The sequence below is a fragment of the Cygnus olor genome, chromosome 18 (assembly GCF_009769625.2).
Source record: "Cygnus olor isolate bCygOlo1 chromosome 18, bCygOlo1.pri.v2, whole genome shotgun sequence".
Lineage (NCBI taxonomy): Eukaryota > Metazoa > Chordata > Aves > Anseriformes > Anatidae > Cygnus > Cygnus olor.
In genome coordinates this window covers 4,940,058-4,968,057 of record NC_049186.1, presented here as the reverse complement: position 1 = coordinate 4,968,057, position 28,000 = coordinate 4,940,058, and the positions used below count along the sequence as shown (strand labels likewise).

At 56.6% G+C, this 28,000-nt stretch overlaps 1 protein-coding gene across 3 annotated transcripts; it reads right to left on the bottom strand.

Annotated features, from left to right (window-relative positions):
* MXRA7 (matrix remodeling associated 7) lies at positions 1–27,976 on the bottom strand. Of its 3 annotated transcripts, none has more exons than XM_040530107.1 (5): positions 27,416–27,974; positions 19,556–19,616; positions 15,811–15,910; positions 13,422–13,502; positions 918–1,120 (listed from the first exon to the last, which is right to left on the bottom strand). In XM_040530107.1, the coding sequence occupies exons 1-4, from the start codon at positions 27,869–27,871 to the stop codon at positions 13,469–13,471; spliced, it is 651 nt and encodes a 216-aa protein (XP_040386041.1). In that variant the 5' UTR covers positions 27,872–27,974; the 3' UTR covers positions 918–1,120; positions 13,422–13,468. The 3 variants fall into 3 exon arrangements, with proteins under 3 accessions (XP_040386039.1, XP_040386041.1, XP_040386040.1); XM_040530106.1 differs by lacking the exon at positions 918–1,120 and adding an exon at positions 4,212–5,992; XM_040530105.1 differs by lacking the exon at positions 13,422–13,502 and having other exon boundaries at positions 1–1,120; positions 27,416–27,976.
* Between the last annotated feature and the right edge of the window lie 24 nt (positions 27,977–28,000).

Here is a 28,000-nt window from a genome sequence, read left to right as displayed (position 1 = left end):
TTTAAGTTAGGAATGCTCACTGATTTACTCTGTCCAAACCACCAAGGTTTGGTCAAAACTGTTCAAAATACTTGATAAGTTCACAGAGGTTTCCTAAGTACATAGTTTCCCACATAATTTTTACATTAGGAGAATAGGATCTGAGTTTGACACAATCGTTCTTCTAAAAGTGTCAGCCACCTTTCTGTACTGCTTTTACCAGAGTCAAGAGGCGAAGAGATGTTTTTGCTTCCAGGCTGAAGCTAGCTGCAGTTTTCACAGGCATGAAGATGAGCTCAACGGGGTCAGCCGGAATCGTCTTGGATTTGTTTCAAAAATCCAGTGTGAAGGAGGATGAAGTATTCCTTTCAAGGAGATGGAATGGCAGCTCACATCTAATCAGAGCATTAATGCTTTGTCTTTGGCTATTTCCTTTCTAACTGTAGAATTGAAAGCCTCTCTGCCAAGAGAGGTTGTGCAGTCTCCATCCATGGAGGTTTTCAAGACCCAACAGGATAAAGCCCTGAGTAACCTGGCCTGATCCCATAGCTGATACTGCTTTGAGCAGGAGGCTGAACTACAGACCTCCTTTTGTTCTTCCAACACAAATTGTTCTATGATTCTATTCTTTTCACCCATTTTAAATCTGCTCTTCTATCATCTTTGGCTTCTTTCAGGTCTCAAACCAATTAATGACTAGGTTTGAAAATTCATTCTTACAAAGCATGACCAGGAAAAAGTTGCAAGTTTAACTGCTTTCTATGACTGAGACATATGGCCCAGCCAGAAAGAGGTAAAATCTCTATATGAGATGAAAATGCCATGATAGTTCCTCAAGAAAAAACAATGAAAAGGGTGAAAAAATGCAAGTCTTTAAAAATACATATTATAGACCTATACAGATTTGCAAAACAACCTGGAAATGCAAAATAACTACTGAAACATGTTTATAGTACTATAATCTCCAGTGTCCTGCATAATAATGGCCAAGATGACTTCTGGGCATAGTCTTCACTGGCTACAGGGTTATATATCATACAGTCTAAGCTGCTCCTTCATGTCTCCTTCAGACATCTCTCCAAATGTGTCACTTTTTTCCTTCATGAGCCTGAAGATGGCAGCCAGCTGCTCTCTCTGAACCCTGTCAACAAGAAAAGGAGAAGTAGGAATAGCCAGTCCCCAGCACGCAGTTTGAGCAAGCACACCATGGTCAAATGAAACATGAAACCAAACGTGGGTCATTTTACAAGCCCTGCTGACAGCAGGAAACCTGCCCCTGTGAGATGAGAAAGGGATTGCCTCTGGTTCTTCCACCACCCTCCCAGCTATCCAATTATATTGCACATCTCTCTTTGGTTCTTTATATGTGGAGATGAAACTGACTGCTTTAGCACCAGCTTTGGAGTTTCTTAGGGCTTATTTATGCTCAAAGTACCAGGTTAACTCCACATGTCGAATTTTGTAAGGCCACTATGTCCTGCTGTAGCAGACCCTATAGCAAAGCTGCATTAAGCTTTATCAGCATAGTCCTTTCATTGTGTAATGAGAGTATGCAGATACAGAGTAATTCAGGAATAACCATCAAATTTAAAATGTATACCCTACCTTAAAACTAGAGTCTAGACTGCCTTCCAGGGTGGACATGACTTTAATCAGCCCCTGGAAGGTAAGATCATAGATAAAATCTGCTTAGATTCAAGGGTTCATCTGCCACTGTCAAAAATGAGATGGACTCATGTAGTCAGTACAGCAAAAAGGTGATTCCTCCGTGGGCAGAGTCTGACCAGTAGACCATCTAGCTTAGATTTACAACCCTAGAAAGTCCCATAGTTTATGATTAACTTCCTGCTCCCCATAAAAATAAAATAAAAAAAAATCATATCCTGATTTTTGCCTAACCTGAAGAAGTTAACCATTGTTTTATGTCCTGCAGCACAAAGATTGGTATCTGTCAGACACAGTGCTTTACCTGAGGAATCTTTAATCTTTATAAGAGAGTTTATATTGTTCATTCATCTACTGATCATTGCCTAGAAATACAAAAGGGTGGGCTGTACAGGAATATCGTGTTCTCAAGTACATCATGAATTAATGCAACTGTCTACAAAATCACTTTTTAGGTCAAAATGAATGTGCACTGTGGCTCTGATCTGGGCTGGTACGTTCTCACTACCAGACTCCTGTAGGATCGAGATCAGATTGCAGCACTGCCTAGCACACCTCCTACCTGACTCTGCTGTGTGAGATTAAAACAATTAAGGAAGTTGTGGTGCTTTAGGTTGTAATGAGGGAGAAGAAATTTCTGTTACTTCAAGGCTCATTTTGTCCCTGCAGGACTGTGGGGTCACAATTCAGCAATGGCAACTCAGAGCACAGATTTCCTGCAATCCCAGCTCCTCCTGTGTCTTCAACATCATCAGTCCTCCCCTGGGCTGGAAATGCAGCCTCTGGCTTTTACTTCCACATGGTTGTCCTGTCAAGAGTCCTTTGTCCCCGCCACAGCCAGTTTTCTGCATAAAGCTTTAATACACTGTAATTAATCCACTTAAATTCATGTCATTAGTCAACCTGGGGTAGTCTCCCTGCAAGTCGTATGTAGACAAGCTGTTGCCGTAACAGGAGCAGTACAAATATGTATTGACAGGCGAAACTAGGACACAACCTTTGCTAGAAAGAAGAGAGCGCAGCATCAACACATCAGAAGCAACCGCACCAGGAACAAGATCAATGGAAGAAGGCCATTGGGAAAGGGCAGAGGAGCCTTCGTGCGCTGAGCTCCTGATGAGTGGGGCTCTGCGTTTTCCCCTCTCCGAGGCTAAGCCCCAGCAGGAGCAGCTGGCTGTCTTCCCAGCACCACTGCTGCAGGCAGGGCAGGAAGAAAACGGATCCTGGCAAGAGGAAGCTCATTTGCCAATTACATACTATTACAATTAAAATGCAATTGTCCCAAGGCCAAACATATCCTGATAATGACGTGGGATCTTCCGGTCAAGAAAGCTCTGCTCACAGGCTTTCAAGCACCTGGATTTGTCTGGCTCTTCTGTATATTTTTGCACTCACATGAAATACATCCGAGTGCACTTTCCAGACCAGATGAAGGGAAGCACAGTCGTTAGCGATCAATATTTTGTTTTAGATCACCGCTGAGCACTAGAGGGCACATTTCCATTCTGATGTGGAGAAATTCAATACACATCTTTGCCTCACATGTCGGAAATGCATGCCAGCTGGGAATGCTCCACACAGGTCTGCACCCCTCGCTTATTATTTCACAGGCATTAACACTACTGAAACCCTCAGCTCCCCAAAGCCCCGTTTCTTTGTCTCCCCGCCTCTAAAATCAAGATCACAGGCAATACCCACTTGTTTTTTTAAACACAACATCAGTGCGTTTTGCTATCCCCTTGGCTTTAAATATCATGGCTGTGCATGTGAAAACAGAAATTAAAAAAGAGCTGGTACTGTACTGCATAATCTAAAACAAAGGGAGAGCAAAACAAAGATAAGGAGAGATAAGAGCCTGGGAAAGAAGAGAAAGGCATCAAAAACATGAAACTGATTTCAAAAAGGAGCTTCTCCTATCAAAGGCGACCTTGTAAAACAACCTTGTAGTGTTCCGGGTTGTATTTTCTTGACGATTTCAGACCAAACCTACCCCATTCACGAGTAAAATCATTCTTTCCGTAAGTGCTGTCCTCAAAGCTACTTGGATTCAAGAGGTAAAACAGGATTTTACTTATTGCTGACAGAATAATTAAGGATTTTCAAAGCAGCCAAATTCTTGATAGGGAATTGAATTTGCATACTTAACTCCCTTAGGCTCCTTTAGACATTTCGGTCCAAAACTTTCACAATTAGCCGAAGTTTTGGGACAGTTAGCCAGAGGCATATTAAATGAGATTTATGTTTCAGGAAGTGCTGGGCATCTGTGTTCACAGCAGCTGAAATCCTGGGCAGAGCTCTGCATGTGAGAATTTTGCTAATTGCTCTACAGCCAAACAAAACCAGGATCCTACTGCAACACTGTGCTGCTCCAGCAGAAACAGGAGAAAATCCCTGACTTTCACCACTGGCCCGACTCTATTCCTGTTGAAGTCAGTGGAATCACTTCTGGGGTAAAAGGCATGAAAAAGCAGAATGTACCTCTAACCTAAAATCCAGATTTTCAACACAAATCTCTTGAGGGAGAAGTTACAAGCTGCTGGAGGCAGGGAGAACAAGCACAAACCAAATAAACTATTCAAAGGTTTATTGGACCAAACAAAGGCAATTTTTACAGATTCAAGCCACTACAATTACAGTCCTTTGTATAAGAGCCACCATCAGATAGAAAACAAACAAACAAAACAAACAAAAGTAAAAAATACCCAGACAGCCATTTGAATTGAAGAAATGGTTTGACTTGCCGCCACTAGCAAAAAACCTGGACTCGACTATAGACTTTGCTCGATGTAGATATTGCCATGTAACTTAAACACAACGTATATAAGGCATTCTTTGCATAGTTGGGTGCTTGGGACACAGTCAGCCAGCCAGCACCGAAGGGAGACAGCGGTCGTACTAGAGGGATGTTGAAGCAGAGGGTCTGGGTGTGCCTAAACTCATACGCAACCCACTGAGCACGCTTGCAGTTGTTGGCTGGGAAGGGGCAGCCCAGCCTCTTCTAAAGCTGAAGTCTCCTGCTGTTCTTTAAATGAGCCCTTTTATTAAGAGTTTGCCAACCCCAGGCGCTGGAAAGGACAACTGTGTACAAGGTTTCAAGTATTGTCTGCATAGGAATTAAAAAGAAAAAAAAAAAAAAAAGAAGAAAAAAAAAAAAAGCAGCCTGTTGGGTTTCTGATATGTTTGCAGTTTTAGCCAAGAGGCTCTTGTCTTGCAGTGAGGGAGAAACTTTGAAGGACACATCCCCAGCCAGCCTGGTGTTCCTACAACATCGCTAGAGAACTGGGACCCTCTTCTCGCTCTCGCAAACCAGCAGGGTTTGATTTGAAACCCGCTATGCCTGAAGCAGGTAAATGCCCCCAGCCAAACACATCTCCTGTACGTGACAGAGCTGAGGGGGGGTTCTGAGTTCTGGCTCCCATGGACAAACCACGGGGCTAGCAAGAGAAGAGGGCAATGGAACAGCAAGTGGGCAGAGGAACAGGGAGGGTGTCTCTTCCAGGACGCCCCTCAGTCTCATCCTGAGCCAGAGGGACCCCATGACACCGTAGCTACCTCCTCAGATCTCTCCCCCTGGGGACCAGAGTAGGGAAGTGTGAATCCAGATTATCAACAGCAGCCAAAGCGTGGTCTCCTAAACCTCCACCACAAACAGAACAGCTAAACTATCAATCCTCATCCCTTCTCGAGTCTTCCCTCTACCTACAAGATCAGCTCTCTGCTAAAAGCACTACAGAAGCAAGATTTGAGTCGGTCCAGCTACCATCTTCCCTCCCTCACTTTGACCCCGCTTTGTCCTTCAAATAGAGCAATGTTGTATGTCTGAAATCCTAGGCAGCTCCCACCCCCCAGCAATAAAGAGGAGGAGTTTGGCTCTGGGAAGAAACAGCTTTATGGTCTGGTATAAGGTACAGGCTGGTCTGGGAGAAGAGCTATGGTTCACACACCCCTCTAAACGAACAACACAGGTTTCACGGCAGGGCTAACACACGGTGATGAACACAGCTAATGGACTTGCTGCAAATTTGGTATCCGATTTGGGTTCTGTTTGAGGGAGAGGGAAAAAAGGTTCATCTCCTAGGACATCCCAGCCCCACAAACACAACTCAAGTCACTCCCTGGGCCCAGCCCCAGTCCCTGGAGCCACACAACAGGATCTCCTCAAACTTGATACCACAGGAGTTTTTTGAAGAACTCAACTTCAGACCAAGAGGGGATGCCAAGTTTTGAGGGCTTATGGATTTCTCTTATGGGTGTGTTTGGTTGGTTTTGGTATTTCTCTCAAGCCTTTAAAGATGCCAAGGGATGCCTTTAGGAGGAGGCTAGGGACAACTTCATATAGTCTTCAGTTCTGCAAAGAGAAACAGGGAGAGAAGAGAAATCAATTCAGTCATTTCACCCCTCAGGTTGGTTCATTATTATTCACATAAATGAGCAGGGGGATAACTCAGTGTGTGTTTGGGGGGAAAGGCAAGTCAGCTTCCCCCTTTTGGGGGCAGCAAGCCACTGTTTGCAAACCTCATGGCCCTAAGGAGGCACATCGCTTCATCAACTGCAGCAGGATAGCTGAAACCCAGTCAAAGGAGTGTCAATCCTCTCGTCTGGCACCAAATCTAAATTACAACCTTTCTGACCTACTGATGAGAGCTGGAAAAGCCCAGCTACTTGGAAAGTTTCGTTAGCTCCAGGGATTACTGCCTCACTGTCTTGTGCAGAGCCCCCTTGGGCTGCTGGCACACTTGAGCAGCTCTGATTCCTCCTCCTACCTGCAACCAGATGAGCCAGGATCAAGTACTGGTCTCACAGGGCAGTGTGCCTGAGTGGGTCGACCTTTCTTGATCTTCCTACTGATGTGCCTGAACAAGGAAAGGAAGCAAAACCACCAAAAAACAGACTCTGCAGGCCATGGGGCTTCCTTGTTGGGAAGTTCTCCCAATGTCTCAGGGAAGGAGAGTGAGTTTATTTGATATGTTTTATGGATGGGACATTCAGGCGCTCCCCAAGGTCTTGCAGCATGTTGTTAGCAGAGCAGGGCTAAAAGAATTTGGTCCTTTGTTCTTAGCTTGAACCCTTCAGATGCTCTGCCCTGAGTGCCCGAGCATCTCTCATGGCCCACCATCCAAAACAAGAAACACCCGGCTGGAGGCTGGGGAGCTCCCCACAGCCACAGAGACCTGTGCTGAGGAAGCCACAATGCACATTACCTTGCACTTACAAACACGCGGATGTACCCCAGCCTAATTCCCCTGAATTCAGTAGGATTCATGGTCCCTAACGCCTGAGTCTCATTCAGAAGTCACCAGCTCCTGACACCCGGAGCAGGAAGGCGAGTTGCAGCCTCATTTCTTCCCTACTCTTCCGCCAAAGGTTCCACTTTCCAGCTGCCTTGCAAGTGCAATCGTCGACCCGGATCCTGGCTGGGAGATGTAGGCTGAAGCCTCACGGGGATCCAGGGTTACTCAGGCAGTGCTGGGGAGGCTCAGTGGCTGGCCCATTAGGACAAAGAAAGGAAATTCTCCGGAGTGGATAATCGCTCTGTGGGATTCACAGCGCTGAGGATCAGATCATCCCGCTCAAGCCACGCAAGCATAATCAGATTTCACACATGAGGGCATAAGCTCGTTGCCACTGGGGCCAGAGGGAGAAGTCCCCTCCAGCATGCCGCCGTTGGAGCGGGGAGGGATGGAGGATGTCAGGGAGAGCGGCTGGGGATCGGTTGCATCCACTCCGCAGGGATACTCACCTCCAGGACAGGGCCAGGCAGACAGCTGGGTTGAGATCTTAAACCAAGCATGAACTTGCTGAGGGTGTCTGTCAAAGTCGTGAATTCCCCATTGCACAACAGGGATACCCCTGTCTGCTCCTGGAGCGAGCTGGGAGGGGGATTAAAGAGCACGAGGCAGTCCATCACCAGGGACATCAAAGCCACGTAACCCCCAGGCTGAGAAGCTCTGGCATTGCTGCCCTGGAGTCTAAGAGACTTAATTATCTTGGGATGGAGGCTGAGCCGTTGCTTATCCTGGGCTCTTCCCTCCTTTCCATTTGCCTCAGATGGTGAAATCAGTCAGGCCAGCGTGCGTTCCCCCAGCAGCACATCAGTCAAGCCAGGTTAGGTTCTGCTTTTGCTAGAAGCCCATATTTAAATGTAATATAAAATTGTACTTTTTGTCAGCTGGACATGGTCACATGCAAAGAACACCTGGAGAACAAGAAGCTCAGACAAGGGAAGGTCTGTGGTTGTAAGGAAGGTCCAGGAGCTCGATGACCACACTTCTGAGCTATGAGGGGCTTGGGGCAACATCTCCATGGGAGGAACGAGGTAGCAGGGAGTCATACAACAGCCCCGACATCCTTCTCACCAGAGCAGCTGGAGGCAGCATGCTGAGACCCCCAGGTGTCACATCTGAGCTGGCAGTCTCTTGGGGTCTCCTTCCCAGGGAAGAGACAGTGAGGTGGGAACGCTGGAGCATGAGGTTGACCACCAGTGCAGGAAGCATGAGGTAACTGGCCTCTGCTGCTGGGGACATGGGAAGGACGTTCCGGTGGGGAGTTCAGAGCCCTGGAGCCTTCCTTTCTTTTTGCCCGGCTCGCAGTTCCTCTGCAGTCTGACATCAGCATCTCCAGCACAGATGGAAACCGAGCGTCACTCCGACGGCCTCAGAAGCGGTCCCCTCACTCCAGCTCAGCAGTGGCACTGGCACAAGGGCACGGACTTCTTGCCTTAGAGAGCAGACAGCATCCCAGCACTGACAAGCAGGGCAGGCTGGTGGCATCCCCATGTGTGTTTATCCCTCATGTGTGCAAAATCCACAGCAGGTCAGGAAATCCTGGAGCCCGTCCACAGACCAGAGCTCTCCAAAGCGGCCCTTGCACTCCAAGGAGAAGATCCCAGAACATCTTGCTCTGAACACCTCTGGGAATTGCTTGCACCCTTTTCAGGAAGAGTTTCCCTCAGAAAGCTGGTTTTCAGAAGCATGGAGCATTCCCAGCTCCTTTCCCTGGCCGGGGAACTGGTACTCGACTTGTCAGGAACATCGGTCCTCTGGCCTGAAATGCTGGCAGGGAGGGCAGCTAGCAAGGTGGTTTTGGGCTCTTCTCACCCCAAAGCTATGACTGACCTTGGAGGATCGAGAGCAGTGAGGAAAGGCCCCAGGCACTGGGCAGGCCTGGCAGTGGGAGGCCAAGCTGTCCGCAGGCATTTCCCCCCCCCATCTTGCTACTGGATGGTCCCATCACCACCACTTCCCACGTCTCTACCCTTGGGATAGCTACCATCTTATTTCTGGTAGTGATCATACCCCAATCTTGTCCAGGGTCACAGCATGGCAGGAAGAATACGAGAAAGGCCATACTAAATCTAAGCTTTCCCAGTGGTCCCAAAATTGTGGGCCTGTTGCTTCAGCCAACAGGTAAAATATGGAAAGAGGACATTACAGCAGAAAAAGGAGACAGACAGTGCTTAGAAAAGAGTGAGAGAGTGAAAGGTACCAAAGGGAGATTTTATCAACACAAATCTGAAATTCCTCCTGCGGGACAAAAAAGCCAGAAGGTACACAGGACCTCGGGAAGTACCTGCTGCTCCTCAGGAACACCAGGGAAGCAGCCGAGGCTGCCAGAGCCTGCGGGATCAGGGAGCACAGGTCCCAGCACCTCAAGGACGGGGGCTGGCGAGGAGTTTGTGGGGTCGGGGACTGTGCCGCCAGCCAGGCTGCCCTTGCTCACCGCTGTTTCAAGGCAGAAGCCTCCTATGCTTCCCAGCCACAGCCAGGAAGGTGGCTCAGGCTCTGCCAGCTCGGCTCAGAGGCCGTGATCACCTCCTTTAGTTGTCTGCCCATCCAGAAGCACCTGCATTTCTCCTGGGCCCCTCCAGCCAACGCTGCAGCAGCGAGGAGAGCTACGGATGGGGCAGCCTGCGCTTCCCTCCATCCCTCGGCGTCGCTGCTCCAGCTTGGTCTGGCAGCTCACACCCAGCCTGGTGCTGTGCCCAGCTGCCCCGCAGCCCTCAGTGCGGCAGGAGAGGCAGTCCCAGGCCCCCAGAGGGTTAGCAGACAGATCCGCGCGGGATTAAGCAGAAGCAAATGAAGACAAGTTGGGAGCGCCGGGTGAGGGAGATGCGGAGAAGCAGCCATAAGCTGGGACAATTCAGGACCTGAGCCGCAAGGAAAGCCCTGGGAGCTCAAAGCAGAGTTGGTCTGGTCTGAAAAGTCTGAAAAGTCTGAAAAGTCTGGTCTGAAAGCTCATCCCATGGCAGGGTCGGAGACTCACACCCTGCAAAGGCTGCGGGGGAGCTTGGAAAAGTTTCCCCTCTGGGATGGGAGAGGAGGGGATGGGGAAGGGGCCTCCAGGCCTCTCCTTCCCCTGCATTTCCGAGGGAGGCACCCCGAGCTGCTCCGTGGTTAAAGCTGCCGGGGACTTGTGACTCAAGCCGATGCTCTATAAATAGGGCCAGAGCTCAACTCCACTGCCATCTCGTAGGCCAGAGGACATGTTCCCTAGGGACCTGCTGGAGGCAGAGAACTGCTGGGCCACCAGATCGCTCCTCGCACCAGCACAGCCTGGCACCAACGGGGGAGCATCGGAAGCAGGGGAGCTCGCTGGGCACCCCAAAGTACACCTGTCCCTTTCCTCCAAGAGGCAGGCGATGGGTGTTTTGGGGCTGGAGGCAGCCTTGCCCATAGCCAGTGCCATCCCCGAGGTTGGTGGCCGCAGTGAAGCGGTGACCAGCCTGCCGTGAGCAGAGTCCCACAGCCCTGGTCTTTGCAGCCCCTTGCCACTCCTCCTCCTCCTCCCTCGGCCCAGGACGACTATCGTGCTGCAGAAGATGAAGAGCAAACAAATAATAAAAACCCAAAGCAAGCCCAAACTTACCGGCGACCCTCATACAAAAGAAGCACCATGCTGGACGGGAAAGGACAGCAAAGCTGCTGGGCTGGGGGTGAGGGTTGGCAGAGGAGAAGGAAGGAGAAAGAGGCCCAGATCCCATGCTGTAGAGAGGGGAGCAAGCGAGTGAGCCAGGGCTATGTGATGGCAATGCAGGGGGTGGACAGGGACAGATGCCGATGGAGTTCTCCTGAAATACAGCCTCCCCCAGATCAGTCCACCCCCTTCTTTCTGGAGGGCCGGGAGTGGAGGTGTTCGAAATAGGTCAAGGTCCATCAGCTAAACCCCTGCAGCTGCTTCCTGCCCTTACGTGCTCCGCAGTCATAGCTGCAAGCATTGTCTGGTTCACAACTGAACTTTGGCATGGCTCTGCCTAAAGCCACAGCTGCATCCCTAGTCTCTCCTCTCCTCTCTGCCTTTCCCTGGAGCCAGGCTCTGGCTGGGCCCCCTGACTTGCTGCAGGCTCCAAGCCTGGCTTTGTTCAGTGCCTCATAACCAAGAAGCACTCTGAACCCAGCTGGGGAGAAGCCAGGTTTCCATTGCTAAATTACCACCAAGAAAAGCACCAAGGGTGAGATTTACAGCCATCCGATTCCCCTTGCTTGAATTCCAATTTGCAGTTGAGCCCTAGGCTTCAGTCTAGCAGCGTCCTAATTCAAGCAGAGTCTCCTCGGCCCACCCATGGCTGGCCAGGAGGGCAGGAGGAGAACCTGCTCCTAGGAGGGTGAGCTGATGGTGGGAACCTAGCAAAGGAAACCAGGCAGCTCTCCCTGCCTTCTCCTCAAGTCTTACAGAGGCTGGACTGTGTTTGGGGGGTTCACCTGCCCCACCCACGAGCGCAGTCTGAGCAATTTGGTGCCATTCACTCGGACCTTGCTCGAGGGGATCCAGAGCGTTGTGGGCTGGTGGGACAGGGTTTTGTCCAGCTCTGCAGATGCCCTCCTGCTCACAGCTGGGCCCTGCGGGGTCAGGGGCTTTCCTGTCCTGTTTCTGACTTTCCCCTCTCCACTCCTCTCCCAGCGCTGCTTAGGGTTACACAAAACCACAAACATTTCATCCGAGCACGCAGGGAGCACACGCACAGCCTCTGCCTGGTGCTGCAGCCCACGCGGCAGTGAGAAGCGTCTCGGTGGCTTCGTGCTGGCTGGGGAAGCTGACTGACTGGGAAATGTCACTGCGGGACCCAGAGCTTCACCTCTGTGCCTGGGGGGGCCAGGGGACAGCCTCTGGCTTTCCACCCCACCTCTCCCTAAACCTGAGATACAAGAGAGAATAAAGGAGAGACCTTTCCATGGACCATCACATGGGATCCGATCTCCTTTTTCCAGCCTACACACCGAGGGAAGAGCAGCAAGGACAGAGCGCAGGCAGCTCAACCTCTCGGCATCACCGAGGCCAACCAGGACTTTGCCAGGACCTGCTCTGCCTTGTGGAAAGACAGAACCGAAAACAAAAACCCAAGGGAGTTGTTCCCCCGATTGTTTTCTCTTCTATTAAAAGCGAAGCCTCGTCGCAGCTGTCGCTGCTCAGCACAGCCCTGACCATACTCCTAACTGCAAAAACAACCCCACTAACGTCTTTCTAGCTCAGGGGAGGGTTGAAAAGCAGCTGGCAGAGACCACTGCAGTCCATCCACGTGAGCCAGGCCCTGCAGCACACCGTGGAGCCCTTCCTCTTCCTCCTGCATGTGCACAAGGTGCCCAGCCAGGCCAGCAGACGGGCAGAGGCTGCACTGCTCGAGCCCCACATCCCATCCCGCACCACAGAATATCCCGAGCTGGAAGGGACCCATAAGGATCATCGAGTCCAACCCGTGCTTTGCCCCACGGCAGCTCCACTTGGCAATCGATGGCCAAAAGCCTCAGGTGCAGCACAGAAAGATTTGGGAAACACGCTGCGCTGCCTCGACCAAAGGCTGCATCCTTCCCCTGCACTCTTCCCCTTCCTGCCCAGACTGTTTTTCTCCCCCAGGGGAACAAACGCTACGTGCCTCTGTTTGAAAAGCCCTACCAACCCACCAGGTGTGGCCGAGCACGGCCAGCACCCAAGCAGATGTGTTCGTCAGCAGCAGTTACCGTCCTCCCTTACCGAGGAGACCCTCTGTTTTTTAAGACCGAAGTACCCAAAAGCAGGAAGTTGCATCGCTCCATAAAGGTCACATTCCTTCCCCTTCGAGTACAGATTTAGCACCAGACTGAAGCCACAAGACTCCAGTGAACAGTAGGCGAGATAACTGCAGCTTCTGGAGGGATGTGGATTAGAGCAGAAGTGGGTTTTCGGTTAAACAACCCATTCCACTGCTTGCCTGCTCTCTCCTGCCTAGAAAAGGAAGTAATTCAACGGCATCTCCAAAATCAGGTGTCCCCACATTAAGACTCATGGGCTATGACAAGCAAAATGACAACAGGTAGCCTTACGGGGGCCTGGGGAACCCACCTGCTTTTTGGGGATGTTGCTTACAAGCTGCTTCTCACAGGTCCCTGCTGGTCCCTGGGGAAACGGGGGGCCTAGCAGCACCCCAGCTCCAGCTCCGTGCCCTAGGACTAACTACCAGCTCGCCCAGCAGCCCTAAATTTCCAAATCAGGGAACAGAAGTGGTGGTGGGATGTCTGATGTGGCATCCAGGCTGGAAAAGGCGAGAACCCGAACCCAAAGTCCTGGTCCTGATCCCTTTGGAGCTCATGGAAGGCGAGATGGAGGCAGAGGGGAGCGGGCTCATTAATCTGTTATGAGGAGGGAAGGGGGAAGAGGTGGGGATGGAGGGGGGACAGGCAGTCAACTGCAGTCAGAAACAAACCCTCCCCCCAAAAACCCAAAGAAAAGAAACCCCAAAGCAAAAAAAACACATTAGCAGCTGTTACCAGTGGTACCACTACCTCTAAGAAACGGCGCGTCCTTACCAAAAAGGTTTGCAAGAATGTTTGTGGCCGAGGACCTAAGGTACTTGCTACAGGGATGTGAGATCAGAGGTCAGCTCAATCCTGCAACATAAAGGTGGCAAACCTGGGTCACAGCGGGTCGGCAGCACGGTCGGGGTGCGGGAGAGCGTGGGGTGCGTGGAGACAGGGAGAGGGACAGGGCTGCCGAGGGAGGAAGGTGCAGGACGGGGCTGAGCCGCTGCCCTCGGCTCGCCCGGGACCTTACCTGGCAGCAGCCCTGTCCCCTTGCACCACCTGCGAGGCCTGAAATGAGAAGCTGCTTGATGCCACAGTGAAGATTTGGGGGGGAGAGAAAATAAGCCAGCGACATAGCGAGACAGGAAAAAAGAAATGAAAAAAAAATATCACAAAGCTGCCTGAAAGAAACGAACAACAGAAATATAGAAGAGAGACGAGAAAATAAGGGAGCGGTAGGGAAACAAGCTGCAAGGGCCCTAAGGTGGAAAGATGCTGCGAGATCCTATAGGACCCCAACGCCCAGGCAGCGTCTGTCAGTCCCAGGTGCACGGTCCTGCCCTGGGACCACTACGGACGGACGTGAGCAGCGATGCCTGGCAGGTCCCACGTGCCTGGGAAGGGTCTGCCACCCCCTGGAGCCCGTCCTTTGGTCCAGAATACAAAATCCCAGCCCCACTGCTGTCCCCAGCCAACGTCCCCAGCACCACGGGCGGCAGCAGGAGCATTTGTGCCACAGGGGAACCAACCCTGCAGGATTCCCATCCTTGACACCCCGAGCGATGATTGCTCAGCTGGTTGGATGGAGCCGCTGTGCACAGGGTTTGAATTTGCCTTTAGTGGCAGATTTTTGTATCGGTGCCTACAGGATCCTGAAAAGCAATTCCCATGGAGCCCCCAGGGCTTCAATCGCATTCACTCAGCCCGTTCCACCATCGCCCTCCCCGAGTGGAAACACAACACGCTCACAGCCCTGCTTAGTGTCGGACACGTTGGGTGCTTCAGGCGTGATAAAGAGAGCAAAAGGAAGAGAGCAAACATTTCCCCTGACGCCAGCAATGCAGAGGCAGCCCGGGCTGGTTTCTGCTGCTGACACCAGAGCGCACAGCCTTTGCAGGTCTGCTCCCAGCACGGCCACGAGGCAGGAGAAGCCACGAACTGGGAGCCTGGAGGCCAGGGGAGAAAGGGAAGTCACCCCGTAATGGGAAAGATGGGTTGACGTGCAGGGAAATGGTGCGGGTTATAGGGTCAGCTAGTTAAAACACCGCCTGAGCCTCTCCGGGACCCGAGCGAGCTCGTTTCAGCCCCTACAGGTATCTGGATGGGTGCTGCCTGCTGGGGAGCCCCCGACCGGGGCGAGGTGCGATGCCTCCGTCCTTGCCTTCTCCATGCGGGGCTCGGTGGTACCAAACCACAGCACTGCAGGGCTGACAAATTCCCCCAAATCATCCCAGGACGTGGACACCACCGGGCACCAGGACCCACGGCCCTTTCACCGGGATGGCGAGGGAGGGAACATCTCCCAGGCTTGCCTTGGGCCGCCGCTGGGAAATAATCGGTTCCCCTGAGCAATCCCAAAAGGGAAGGGGCACGAGCTGCACGTCTGTAAGGGCACAGCCTGCTGCAGAGGCTGCTTGTAGGGCAAAGCCCCTGGCTGTGGGGTTTGAAGGCTCCAGGTCAGCACGGGCTGGGGGTGCCCAAGGGCTGAAGGGCTCCCCCCGCACGCTGCCAGACAAAAGCACCGCAGCACAGGCTGGGTCCAGAGAGGGCTTTGCAGCTCCAGGTGCAAGGCTGGGGCTGATTTTCTTTGTAGAGGCTGGGAAGTGGGAAATGATCAGCTGGAAAGCTTGGCTGTGGTCGCAGGACAGGGCTCAAGCTCAGGAGGAAACTTCAGCAAGGACTGTGGGATGGATAATTCCTCACCAGGCCTGCTACAGGCAAATCCCAGTCTCAGCCCCATCACAGTGAGCTCTAAAGCTCCCCAGTCACTCACTTTGCTCTGGTATTTCTAAACTATGCCCACATCCTCAGCTTGGAGGCCATCCCTGGGGCAAAGGGAGGGGAAGAAGTCGGCCATCAGCCCCACAACAGACGGGAATCAGTGAGGTGCTAACGGGGCCCGGGGAGCTACACTGACTTGCACGAGCTGGGACATTCGGTCTGAGCTCAACCAACTCCAGATATATGTCTGTAGGGCCACAGTGTCTCGTCTCCCCGATCGGTGTGACTTTATTTGCTCCCACGTTTTCCTGGCTGGGAGAGGCCCGGACCCGCGGAGCACTGAGACATTGAGCTCAAGGCTGCCGAGGGAGCAGAGAGAGGCCTGCACACACCCAGCTCGCTTCAAGAGGGTGCCGACCAGGTCGGGCGAGGAGAGGAAGGAAGCTCAACGTACCTCTGTTCTTCCTCGAGTTCTTCTTTGGTCATCATCGACTTGTACTGGTTTCCCCTCAGCTTTCCAGGACTGTATTTAAAAGAGAACGTCTCGTCTGCAGCTGGAGAGGGCGAGAAAGGAGAGCAAGACATGGTGTGAGCCAGAAAGCACCCGAGAGTGACGATCGACACCCGTGGGCTTGTTCCCTCCAGCTGCTGACCCCTGCTCCCACACACACCCCGGGTGCTGCCCCACCACAGGAGACTCCTGCAGGCAGCTGCAGAGCCTCCAGAAAACCTGGGCAGTGCCGGGGGTTGCAGCGGAGAGCCAGGGGATTTCGCAGGCATGAGGAGTGCTGTGAGCGAGCCGCCTGCATTGGGAGCAGACACGCAAATCCTACAGCACGGGAAGCACATGCTATCGCTCTGCCTGCACTCAAAGCCTCGCAGACCCATCCCGGCTTATCCAGACACGCTAATCCTGCCCTGATTAGCTCGCAGCATTTACTGCTTCTCCTCTTCAGACCTGCATTCCTCTTCTCTCCCCCTCCTCGTCCAGGGGACCTTTCAGGGGACGGTGCCCCAAGCACAGCTGGTGCGGGTCACGCCGCCCAGCAGCTCCCCTGAGCTTGCAGCCCTCGTGGCAAAGCTGGCGAGTAGAGGAGGTGCCAAGCTATGCATCCCAGGGTGCAAACAGCAGAGCCCAAGCGGCCCCCACAGCACCAGGACGGCTGGTGCTGAGCCCCTCCGTCACAGCAGCAGACCCGACGAGGCCACGGGGGTCTCCTCCTCCTCCCCGCGTCGGCCCCGGGCTAATTAGCACCAGAGCTCACGGCCTCTGAGCCAAAGCCGATCCTTCTCCAATCGGATTTTGTCAGAGCAGTATTTGCTTTTAAAAACCTCTCCCTGCTTTATCTTCCCCCGCGCAGGAGAAAACAACGGGAGCGGAGGGCAATCCAAAGGGCAGCCCGGGAGGAGCGGCTGCTCGGGGCAGCTGCCTTTCCTGGTTAGCTGCGGGCTGTTATCTGCGAGCCTTTATCTCCCAAGGACTGCAGACCCGGCTGCCTCCCGTCCATCCATCCAGCATTGCTCTTTCCACGTCCACACAAAACATCTGCCCTTGCCACAGACCCGCGGAGCCCTGGGGCTACGTCTGAGGAGTCTGCAGAAGGAAGACATTATCTCACTATCCGCACCTCCCTGGAAAATTGCACGTTATCCACAAACCAAATATCCCGAGTGATACCTCCGGGGCCCAACAAGACCCCAAAAGCAGTGAAACTCCTCTGACTTCTGTGGCAGGAGAGGAAACCCCAGCCCGTGTAGCCTCTGGCCCCCAGGGAGCCCCTTCCAGCCCTGACCGCTGCTACTGCGGGCAGCGCATCCAGGAAAGTCTCCCCTGCCCCAGTGACCACCACCCCACAGCCTCTCCCCTCCCTTCCTCGCTCCCAGGATTCAGCATCAGTTGTTTCCCTTTATTTTCTGGTCAATACAGCGCTTCAGGATTTTCTTCGGGGCTTGATTTGGTGATTCCTCCAAGCGCAGGCTCCCACGTGTCTGCAGCGGCCGCCGGCGCTCTCGCAGACCTCGGGGATGCCCAGCCAACAGGCAGGTCAGAGCCTCGGGTCAGAGCCTGCCGACGGGACACCCGAGGTGCTGAACGCAAGCTGTGCACAGCCGGGTGCGGGACCGAGTGTCCCAGCCGCTGCGAGGTCACTGCGTGGGGAGCGTGACACGGCGGTGGCAGCAACCTTCCTGCAGAGATCCCGCTTCCTCCCCTCTTTTCTGTTCCTCTGACCCTGCAGAGCTTTCCCGTGAAGTCCTGGTGATCTGGTCGCTTGCTGGTCCGCAGCATTTCTCTAATCCTAAAACGCTGCCAGGGAGCGGCCTGGCTAACCCAACCCTAACGTCTGAGCACCTCGATGCTCTGATCCTACAGCCCCACACGTTCAGCCTGGCCGTATCCCACTTCCCTCGGTAGAAAAATCCCCTCCGAACCAGCAGCCGAACAAGCCTGGCCAGCTGGAAACGGGTAATGCTGCAGCTCCTCAGCCCCTGGGGGTGGCCATAAAAGTGCACGGGAAGAAAATTCGGCTGGCTCTGCCCTGGGAGATCTTGGGGGGGACGACAAAAAAAACAAACAAAACCCAGGGTGTAACATCCTGTTCCTTGCCCCGATGCAGAGCAGGAGCCATTTTATTACCTTTGTCTAGCCTGCCTGATTTCAAGGACAATTAAAAGCATTTCCCTCACCCGGTTCTCTGCCAAAAAATTGTATTTGGGGATTTGGCCTGTCCAAAAAAGGGCAGTTTCATTGCCACCCCGCCAGAAAAGCAGCAGCAAACAGGGAGGAGAGGAGGCTACCTATCTCGCTGCCCACATATTGTGGTTAAAAAAAAAGAGAGCCAGTGCGCAGCTTTGGAAACCGCTGGATGTTTTCTGAGCTCAGGAATTTTCTCTGCAGACTGGAAACAAACTTCAGGAAACAAACCCAAAACGGCAGGCAGGGCTTCCATGGGGATGGCAAAAACACTAGTTGAACACGAGGTGACCTACTTACGGGGAGCCTCGCGGAGATCCTGTTAAAGAAAATATTTGTCTTTCATCTCATTCACCTGCGCTTGCATTGCAAGAGACCCTGGGCTTATAGGGGTGTGAGTGGGGTGGGAGCACCCCCGAGCTCTGCAGCTGCTGCTCCCTCCTTGCAGGCAGGATGGCACGGAGCAGGGACGGGATGCTCTTGTCGTCTGCCTGTTCCCGTAGAGACATCCTGGGTTTTGGGGATGCTGGGCAAGGCATGAGCCCGAGATGACAATCTCCATCTGGGCCCCAGCCGCCTGGGGGTGATGCACAGCGATGCGGCCCCCAAACAGCCCTGACCCCAAAGAGGCAAACCCTGGCGGAACAACGTCACCGAGCATCCGTGCAGCAGGATGTAGCCCTTGTGCCTCAAACTGGGTCCTGCTGACACCCTTGTTACCAGCTGGACACCTAACCGGGTGCAGCAAGCATCTCCTGGCAGCCCTGCCTGCCGGGAAGGCGCTTCTCCCACCCCACGGGCATGGCACCGGGCTTCAAATTGGATTCCCCGGGGCATTAGGTGTAATCCTCCTGAGCCGGGATCGCAGCCTTAAAAAGGGCAGGTGGAAAGTGGGGCAGGGAAGGGGGAATGTCCCGCACCCTCCTGAAAGACCAGGGCTCGGGGACGTCCCAGCACCTCTGGGCAGGGCAGAGTCCCCCCGGACACACTTTGCTTGTCCCCATCTGTTTCATTTTCTTAGCACAGCAGTTGTCCCCCCAATGAGCCAATTAATCATTTTCCAATCAACTAATTGCCTAATCAGTTAAACGCGGCTCTGACTAAAGCTCCTGGAGATCTTCCTGGAGGGGAGCAAGGAACTTTTGGGGCAGCTCCATCGTGCTGCCCCAAGGCACCACGGGGACGCAAAGAGGGGCTGCTGGGGTGCAAAGCTGGGGCTGAGCAGCCGAGCGAGTCTGCCTCTCGCCCACCCTGGCTCTGGGCACTAATCCTGGCTCTCGTCTGCTCCCTGCTATTTATAAATAGGGACATAAAAATAAACAGTGGCTACGGGAGCCCTTGGGTTGTTTGTGGGGACCCCGGTACCTGCTTCCCCTACATATCCCTTCATTTTGGGGTGTCGGTCCCTTCTCCTCTGCACTGCCCGGAGGAAGGAGACCATCCCCAAGCTCTCGGGGGTTCCGCCTCTCAGAGCCTTCCCCTGTGTGCTGACTTCCTCGGCACTCACCATCCTCATCCTCCGGCTCTCTCACCACCAACTTCTCACTTTCTGAGTCCGGTTCTTCCTCCTGGAGGGGATAAAAGACAGAGCAGCCGTGAGGGGAAGGCACTGCGCTAAATAACCCACGCTCAGCCTGGCCATGAGAGCCCGCAGCTGGGCCCTCCTCCCCTGCCTCCTTCGGGGAAGAGGGCAAAAGGATGCCCACTAACGAGAAGTGTTCATTAACCTGCTTCCTTCTCGCTGGGCACGAGTGGGGTTTTGGGCTGCAAACCTCCAGCACCTCCCCCTAACACGGGGGACAGTGAGAAGCCCCCAGGCACAGCCACGCGCCCACCGGGGCCGGCGTCGCGCAGCAGCGGCTGCGAGCACATGCGTGTGTTGTGGAAGGCTGCTCTGGTCCCCGTGCCCACAGGGCTGCCATTGAAGTCATTTCCTCCCTCGGGCCCTCGAGCACCAAAAATAGCCCAAGGAGCGCAGGAGGCAGGTTTTGGGCTGGCTCCAGGGCACGGAGAGGCAAAAGGAGCATCCTGCCCTGGCATCCCATGCGTGTGCACCGGGGGATTTGTGCTGGGACCCCGGCAGGAGCCGTCTCCGTTCCCCCAGGACGCACCTCCCTGCTCGTGCTGGGCTTTGGAGCACAGGAATTAAACAGCACGGCTGTTTTGTTTTTTTTTTTATAACACAAAGCAAGTCTGAAAGTTTTTAGGATTGCCTCCCACGAGCTGCAACAAGCTTTATCAAGCCCAGATTCCTCGCGCTTGCGGTATGCACAGAAGAAAGCCACGCAGATGGGAAGCAGGGAGGGAGGAAACCTCGCCAGCCCTGGAGATAAGGCTGCGAACCCCCCCGGGCCAAGCCCAGGCACCCACAGCACCCTCAGCACCCACCCCGGCCCCGGCCCACAGCGGCGGGGCCCACACACCAAGGACAAAGAACATGGGACGGGGAGAAGGAGCGTGGGGGGAGCCTGAGGGGGGACATGGGGAAAATCAGGGGTGACGGAGACCCGAAGGAAACCGGGACGGACCCCGCGCAGGGTTTGCAGCGCACGGCTTTGTATAAACCACCCCATCGTGGTATGCAGCAGAGAACCGGGTTGGTTTGTCATCGGGGAGGAATGTGCATTATTCACGGCCACTCCGCTTCTCCTCGCCACCCAGAAGGACACACGGCCGAGCCCCCCGCCCCCAGCAGCCACCGCTATTTCGGGCCACGCTTCCTAACATGGGCACTTGCTGTGACACCCCGGGGGCCAGCAGCACCCAAAGGAGCGGCCTCGGGGAGGGGATGCTCAGCCCTGGCCCCGGGGACACTCCCAGGCAGCGTTTTGGTCACATCCACCCCGCATCCACCCCTCCAGCAGACCTCACCCCCCAGGAGCCACCCAGAAGGGTTTTTTTTAGCCTGTTCCCTGCCCAGGCGTTGGGAAGGGAGAATTTCTCAGCATTTAACAGTGGAAGCAATTAGGAAACGTGGGTACTTTCTGTTTTCCAGCACGGGGAGCAGCCTTTCTTCCCCCAAATGCTGCCGAACCCCCCAGGATCTAAGGGAACAGCCCCAGAGAGCAGCAGGGGCCCTGCCCACGGGGACCACCCCTGCCCCAATGGGTTTGCAGAGCTGCGTCTCTGCCAAGGACGAGGGAGAAGAGGAGTCCCAGACCTCCAGGGATGGCAAATATTTCAGTCCCGACCCTCTGGAAGCGCCATTTGATGGGAGCAGAGAGGGAGCAGCCTGGGCTGCCAAGCTGGCAGGCGACAGCAACGTGCCACGGCCGTGCCGGGAACCCCAGCTCGTGGCAGCCGATAGCTCGCTGGAGAGCAAACGTTTTTCTGCTTAGGGGCAGATGCCAGCACCTGCAGCACGGGGGAAGGGAGTCCTGGCTCTGATATCCGTCTGCCTGTCTGTCTGTCTGTCTGCTCACGACCAGCTGCCAAGGGCAGCCCGTGGGGTGCACAAGGGGCCAAGCCGGGCATCGCTCCCAGCCCTGGGCGCACATCTGAGGAGCATTTCTGCACCCCGAGCACACAAATCCAGCCGGGAGAGGATCCCCTAAGCCCCAGGGGAGTGCAGGGGGCAGGATTCACCCCGTGGGCCCTGCCACCCCGGGACCACGGCGCGTTCACGCAGGGATTTGGGGATGCTAAACCCCAGCAGGCTGCTGCAGAGCGAGGGACGCCAAACGGGGACCTGCACGGAGACCCCGGGACGCTGCTGCAGCAGCTCGGGGCTGGCAGGAGGGGAGAGGAGAGGAGCAGCTCTGCTCCCCAGCCTTCTCTATCCCAGGGAAGCATCCCCCCAAAATGTTCTTATCCCCCAGGCTGGGGTTTCTGCGGTCTGCAGCACTGAAGCAGACCCGCCCGGGTCCCCGCGCAAAGCCGCCCTTCCTTCCCCTCCCAGCCCAAGCCGAGCCAGCACCGCGGTGCCCGTGGAGGCGGCTGTGCGTGGGCAGGGAGCAGGAACGCCGCGTCCCGGTGGCCTTGCAGCCGAATACCAGCGCGGGGCCGGGAGCAGCCCCCGGGCAGCCTTGCAAAACAGCGGCCAGGGACAAAACCCACGCAGGGAGCCGGCCGTGCCCGCAGCCCAGACAGCCGGGGCAGAGGGGAGAGCGTCACCACACCCGGGGGAGCCGGCCCCGAATTTCCAGGCAGGCTCCTCTACACGAAGCACAGCCCAGGGCAACGCAGGGTGAGCGCAGCAAGGAGCAGAGAAATGCAAACCAGGGCCAGACAGCAGCAGGAGCTGCCGGAGATTTGGAGACCTGAGCGCTCCGACCGCCAGCCTGTCTCTCTCTAGTTTCACATCAGCAAACATACACCGCAAAAGAAAGCCTCCCTGCGGAAAAAGAGGGTGACAGAAAGCACCGTGGGCTGCGGGGGGGCTGCTCACATCCAGGAGCACCTGGAGCAGGATTGATGCAGGCTGTCCGGGCCAGCTGCCGCGCCAGACAAAGGTGGCATTGCCGCCGGCTTCGGCGAGGGGACGCGCGGGGCAGCAGCTGCCTGGCCCCGGGGCTGGGAACGTGCCCGCGGCCCCCGGCTGCTCCCCCCTGCAGGCAGCCGGATCCGGCCCCTGGCACGGCTCAGCACATCCCCTGCCTGCTCCGGTCCCCAAAACCCCCTGCAGAGCTGGCTGCTTCGCAGAGCGGCTTTGGGAAGCCCACCCTGGCCGTGTAGAGGGGGAACCGATGTGCAGGTGGGATGGCTCACCCCGAGCAGGGGCAGCCAGGAGCAAGCTCGGGGAATGGGATCGCGGGGGCAGCCGTGAGAAACGCAGCCCGCACGGCCACAGCCCTCGCCCAAGAGCAGCCAGCACCCGCCAGGGCAGGGTTAAAACCCAACAAGTCATTTACCTTAAATAACAATGCGGCAATCCAGCTGTCTTGGCTCGTGGCAGACCTTGGCTTTAGAGCTTAGGCATTTGTTAGCTCCTCAGAAATGCGCTTTCGCCCTTTTAGTTTCCACGGCCAGCACACAGACGGCTGCGCGCGAGCCTGACCCCAGAGCGGAGGCTTCAGACAAAAGCAGGAGCCAAGACAGGACCTCCAGGGAGGTTTTGGGCACGGCAGCACTGGGCACAGCCCCGGTCCCCCCCGGAAGGCAGTTCGGGTGTGCCAGCTTGGTGCTACCCCCAGAAACCCCATGCATGGCTCTGCCACCATAGGGGCCCTCTCCCAGCCCGACCCGAAGCAGGGAGCGGTTCCAGGAGAGGCTCAGGGGGCAGCTCCGTGCCACAGGAGGAGGCTGGGATCCCCATCACAGCTTCATTCGGTCTTCAGCTCATTTCTGGCTGACCGGAGACATTTCCTCCCCGCTCCCTCCATCCCCAAAATGGGTTTCCCTTCTCGTTAGGGACACGAGGAGGCCGTCGGGCTGGGGTCCTTCTCCTCTATCTCAGTCAAAGGGACAGCCCTGGTGTCTACAGGCCGGACGGGGACAGGCAGAGCCCCACTGTGGGCAAAGGGAAGGTCCCAAGGCTGCAATGAGCAGGGAGAGAACGGTCTTGGAATGAACTCCGGGCCCTGCGCGTTGCCATTTATGGCTGCACTTTCTGATCCAAGCCTGATGCAAGACTTTGCAAGAGAAAGAATACAAAGAAAGCAGACCGGAGCCAGAAAGAGAGAAGCCAGGAGGAAAAGGGAAAGGAGGAAGCCTTAAAAAAAAAAAAAAAAAAAAAAAAAAAAAAAAAAAAAGACATCGGGCAGGGTTTAGCAAAGCGAAGCGGCTGCCCTGTCGGCAGCTCCCTTTCACCCCGACCCCGCGGCTCTCCATCCTCCTGCCAGCCGAAGCAGCTGAGCCACGCGGCAGGGCTGCTCTCCTGCCCCGGGGCACGGGGCTGCCAACACTGGGGGGGCTGCGGGGCCGCGTCCCCATACGGAGAGAGGCAGCACTCTAGAGGCCTGACCCCACAAAGCCGCTCCCAGCACCGCTGCTGCGGGGAAAGACGGGCCGTGGAGCTGCTGGAGCTCCTGGGGTGCTCCTATGCAGCTCCCCAGCCGTACCCAGGCTTGGTCGGAGGGACGGGCACAGCACGTGTGGGCTCCCCGGGGGGCCGCCACCTCCTGCCTCCTTCCCAATTTGCAGCACGTTCGTTAGCAGCATGGATGGAGCCAGGCACATCCGAGTTTTGTGGGTTCGGGAGAGCCCACCTGGCCCCACGTCCCCCTGGCAGGGCTAGCACATCACCCCATCCCTCCCCACCTCGCTGCGGGGACAGCCTGGCCCAGGGGCTAATTAAAGCCAGGCTAATTAGACACACTCCCCCTCTGGCAGGGGAAGGGATTCGGATGCGTTAGAGGCCGGAGGTGCCGACTTCTTGCATTTAAATGGGATCCCTGCTGGGCGCTTTGTGCAGTCCCGGTGTGTTCAGGGCTGCTCGGGCTCGGCGTTAGGGGCGGGTGGAAGCCCCCCGTGCCCTGCAGGGCACGGACAGAGGGGGTGTGCACAGCCCCGTGGTGGCAAAGCGCCCCCGTCCTGCCCACCCGGCCCCCTCAGGGAGCAGCAGCCTCTGGGCAGGGCAGAAATACTCACTGGAGAATTGGAGATTTTGGGTCATTTTTTGCGGATTCAGCAGCCAGCTGCTTTTCATTAGGGAACACTCCAGCAGCAGCGCCTCCTCACTTAACGAGCTGGGGCTGAGCACAGACAGTGACACACTAATTAACTTTTTCTTTCAGTGACGGAAGCCAGCAGAGAGGAGGGGAACCACGACCAGCAGTTGATGGACACAAGGACTCCGGGCTCCTCTCCCCTGCTCTGCCACCGATCCGTTCTCCGTCGGACCTGCCCCAGGAGATGGAGAGCATGGTGCTGGCCCCCACAGCACCTCGCTCCCCTGGGCCAGGACACGGGGCCGTGGGGAGGGAGCAGGAGGGACGCAGAGCTCGGCAGCTGCCCCCGGAGGGAGAGGAGGCAGCAGGGTGCACGGCTCCAGCCGGCCATTAAACGTGCCAGCGCTGCAAACCCCGAGCAGGTTCATCCGTCAGCACTTGGCGGAGCGCTTAATGGCTGCGGGGAGCCCGGAGCAGCTCACGCTGAGCAGACAGAGAAAAAAAAATAAAAGGAAAAGGGAAGAAAGATCTCGGAGCGCAGCCCTCTGCTGTATGGAGTCAACCGAGCAGCCCCGAAACTGTCTGGGAGCCTCTGCTGAGTCACATCGGGGCCGCAGCCCCCAGCTCAGCCACGGACGGGCTCGATTCCACCAGACGCAGCCTGCGACGCACGCGCTTTCCAACCGAGCTCCCTGCCCGAGGCCAGTCCCATCCACGGGGCTTTATGGGAAAGGAGCATAAAGGCAGCTTTGAGGGCATTTGCAGGGAACATCTCACAAAAACAGGGGGGCTGCAGCGCTGGGGAGGGTCTGCCCTGCTCTGCCCACGGGGTCAGCCCCCGGGCGATGCTCCCCGCTCACACGGGTGCGGTGCCTGCTGGAGATGAACGCATGCCCTGCTCCGTGCCATCGCCGCCGGCTGCCCAGCACCGCCAGCCCCCGCCAAGCTGGCAGCCTGCGCCGGGCTGTGCTGGCAGCCACGAGATCACGCACGGGGCAGCGCTCCCAAACACTTACTCAGCAGCGGGACGCATCCCTCCCCCTTCCTGCTGCTCTCCATCACCGCCCAGATCGCAGCCGCCCCCTGGCCCTGCTCCTTCCCCAAAGAAACGCAGCTCAGGGGCCAGGGCACCTCGTCCTGCCCGGCTCCTACAGCAAAGGAATCATTTTGCAGGCAAAAAAAAAAAAAAATGGCCAGGACCCTCCTCAGGTCCTGTGCCCATTTTCGGTCTGCTTTAAGAGGGGCTGGCACAACCTGCAGCACGGCAGAGTGCCCTCAAGACCGTGGTCACCCAGTGCCAGGCTCACTGGGGCATTTCTGGGGTCAGGAGCCTCCGCACGCGCCCTGAGCAGACCCCACGGTGCCGCCTCTGCCTGAACAGAGCTAGAGGAGCTGAGCACATTTCTGAAGGATTGCAGCAGTGCCTGGTCAAGGAAATTGGGGCTGAAGAGCAGCCAGAAGGCAGGAAAAACATTCCTGAGAAGACTCAAGCTAACGAGACGGCAGAGGAGCTGCGTGCTGGGAGTGCTGGATACATCCCACCAGGGTGCCCTGCTTGTTCCGAAGGCGCTGGACGCTCCCCTGGCCCCGCAGCGGCTCCAGCTGCGTCCTGCCGACAAACCCAGCCGGGATCTGGCCAGCTCGAGGCAGGCAGGGGGCTCCCAGCCTGACAAAGCAGCTCAAAGGCACCCCTAAATCGCCCTGCAGGGGGACAGATGAAGGAGGGGGCTGCTCGAGAGCCGTGCCCATAGCCGAGAAGGGCGCAGGGGCTCAGGGAAGGAAACGGGAGGCGAGGAGGGGCCGAGGGGCCAGCAGATGGGCGCAGCCCCCAGACCCCAGGACAGAGCTCAGCCCACTGGGACTTCCCCGAGGAGATCCAGTGAGTCAGTGGCGAGGGCTGGCAGGCTGTCCGAGGGCTGTCTGTCCGCCTGCGTGCTGCCCAGCAGCCTGGACACAGTCACTGAGTATTACAAACGCTGCTAATAATAGCCAGCAGGCGCCAGCGCCCAGGGCCTGCGCTCCCCAGCCGAAGCACGCAGCATGAGCGGGCTGTGGGCAGCATCCCGCCCGGGTCTGTGAGCCACCCCATTACTCACTTCCCCCTTTTGGGGCGAGGAGCAGTCCCAGGAGGCACGCAGAGGGCTCAGACCCCCTGGGCTGGTCGCCAAGCCCCTGGCACAGGGCAGAGCCCCAGACGAGGTGGGCAGGAGCGAAGCCGCACGCTCCTTCCACGGCCGCTGGGTCGCCCTTTTATTTTAAAACAAGATCCGGGGCTGGAGGAGGATTTAGCGGGCAGCCCCCGCTGCCTCCCCCTTAGTTCAAGCAGGGGTCAGAGCTTGGGGGCAGCGTCCTGCTGGGGCTGGGAGGCAGGAGGGAGGCAGGAGGGAGGCCAGACCTTCCCCAGAGCTGGCAAGGACAGCGGCTGGGCACCAAAAGGCATCCCCAAGCTGCAAGGGACCAGATGGGGGCAACCCACAGAAAAAAGGGTGCGGAGGGGGAGAGAGCGATCACCCCACACCCCCAGCACCTGGATGAGCTCCTGGGGGAAGGAGATAACTCCCCGGGGCTGGATTTGGGGAGAGGAGAGACTCCCCCGGCCAGAAATTCACCTCCCCGTCAACCTCCCCACCCTTATTTTTACGGGGGCGCCTCGGTGGGGAGGATGCTGGCAGCAGAGGCCAGCCCGCAGCGCTCCCCCCGGCCTCACCCCAGCGGCCTCAACCCCCCCACGGCCTCCTCCGTGCCCCCCCCAGGCCTCCTCGGCCCCCAGCCCCCGTGTCGGGGGGCCGGGCGGAGGCTCGGCAGGGCGCCGGCCTTACCTTGGTCTCTGCCTCCTCCTCCTCCTTCTGCTGCTGCTGCTGCTGCTGCTGCTGCCCGGCCTCCCGGGGCTCGGCGGCGGGAGGCTGCCGGGGGATGCTCTCGGTCTCCGCGGGGCTCGGCTCGGCCTCGGGGCCCCGTTCTGCTGCTGCTGCTGCTGCTGCAGCCTCCTCCTTCTCCTTCTCCTTGTCCTCCCGCCGCTCGGAGGCCGCCTCCTTCCCCTCGTCGCCCGCCCCGACCTCCTCCACCGGCACCCGGCCGCCCTCAGCCTCCGGCCCCTCGGCAGCCTCCGCTCCGGAGCCCGGCTCCTCGGCGCCCGCTTCCCGGAGCCTCTCCCCGCCTCCTCCTCCTCCTCCTCCTCCTCCTTCTCCTCCCGTTCCCCGCAGCCTCACAAAGACGGAGGCCAGGACGAGGGCCAGGAGGGTGAAGAGCAGCGGCACGGCCAGGTAGAGGTCCATGGCCACGCTGCCTCCCTGCCGCAGCCCGCCCCGAAGGTGCGCGGCCACCCCGCTACGGCCGGCGGCGGGGCTGGGCCGGCTCCCGGCCGGCTTTACCCGGCGTCATCTCCCCGGGCCCTGCCCACAGCC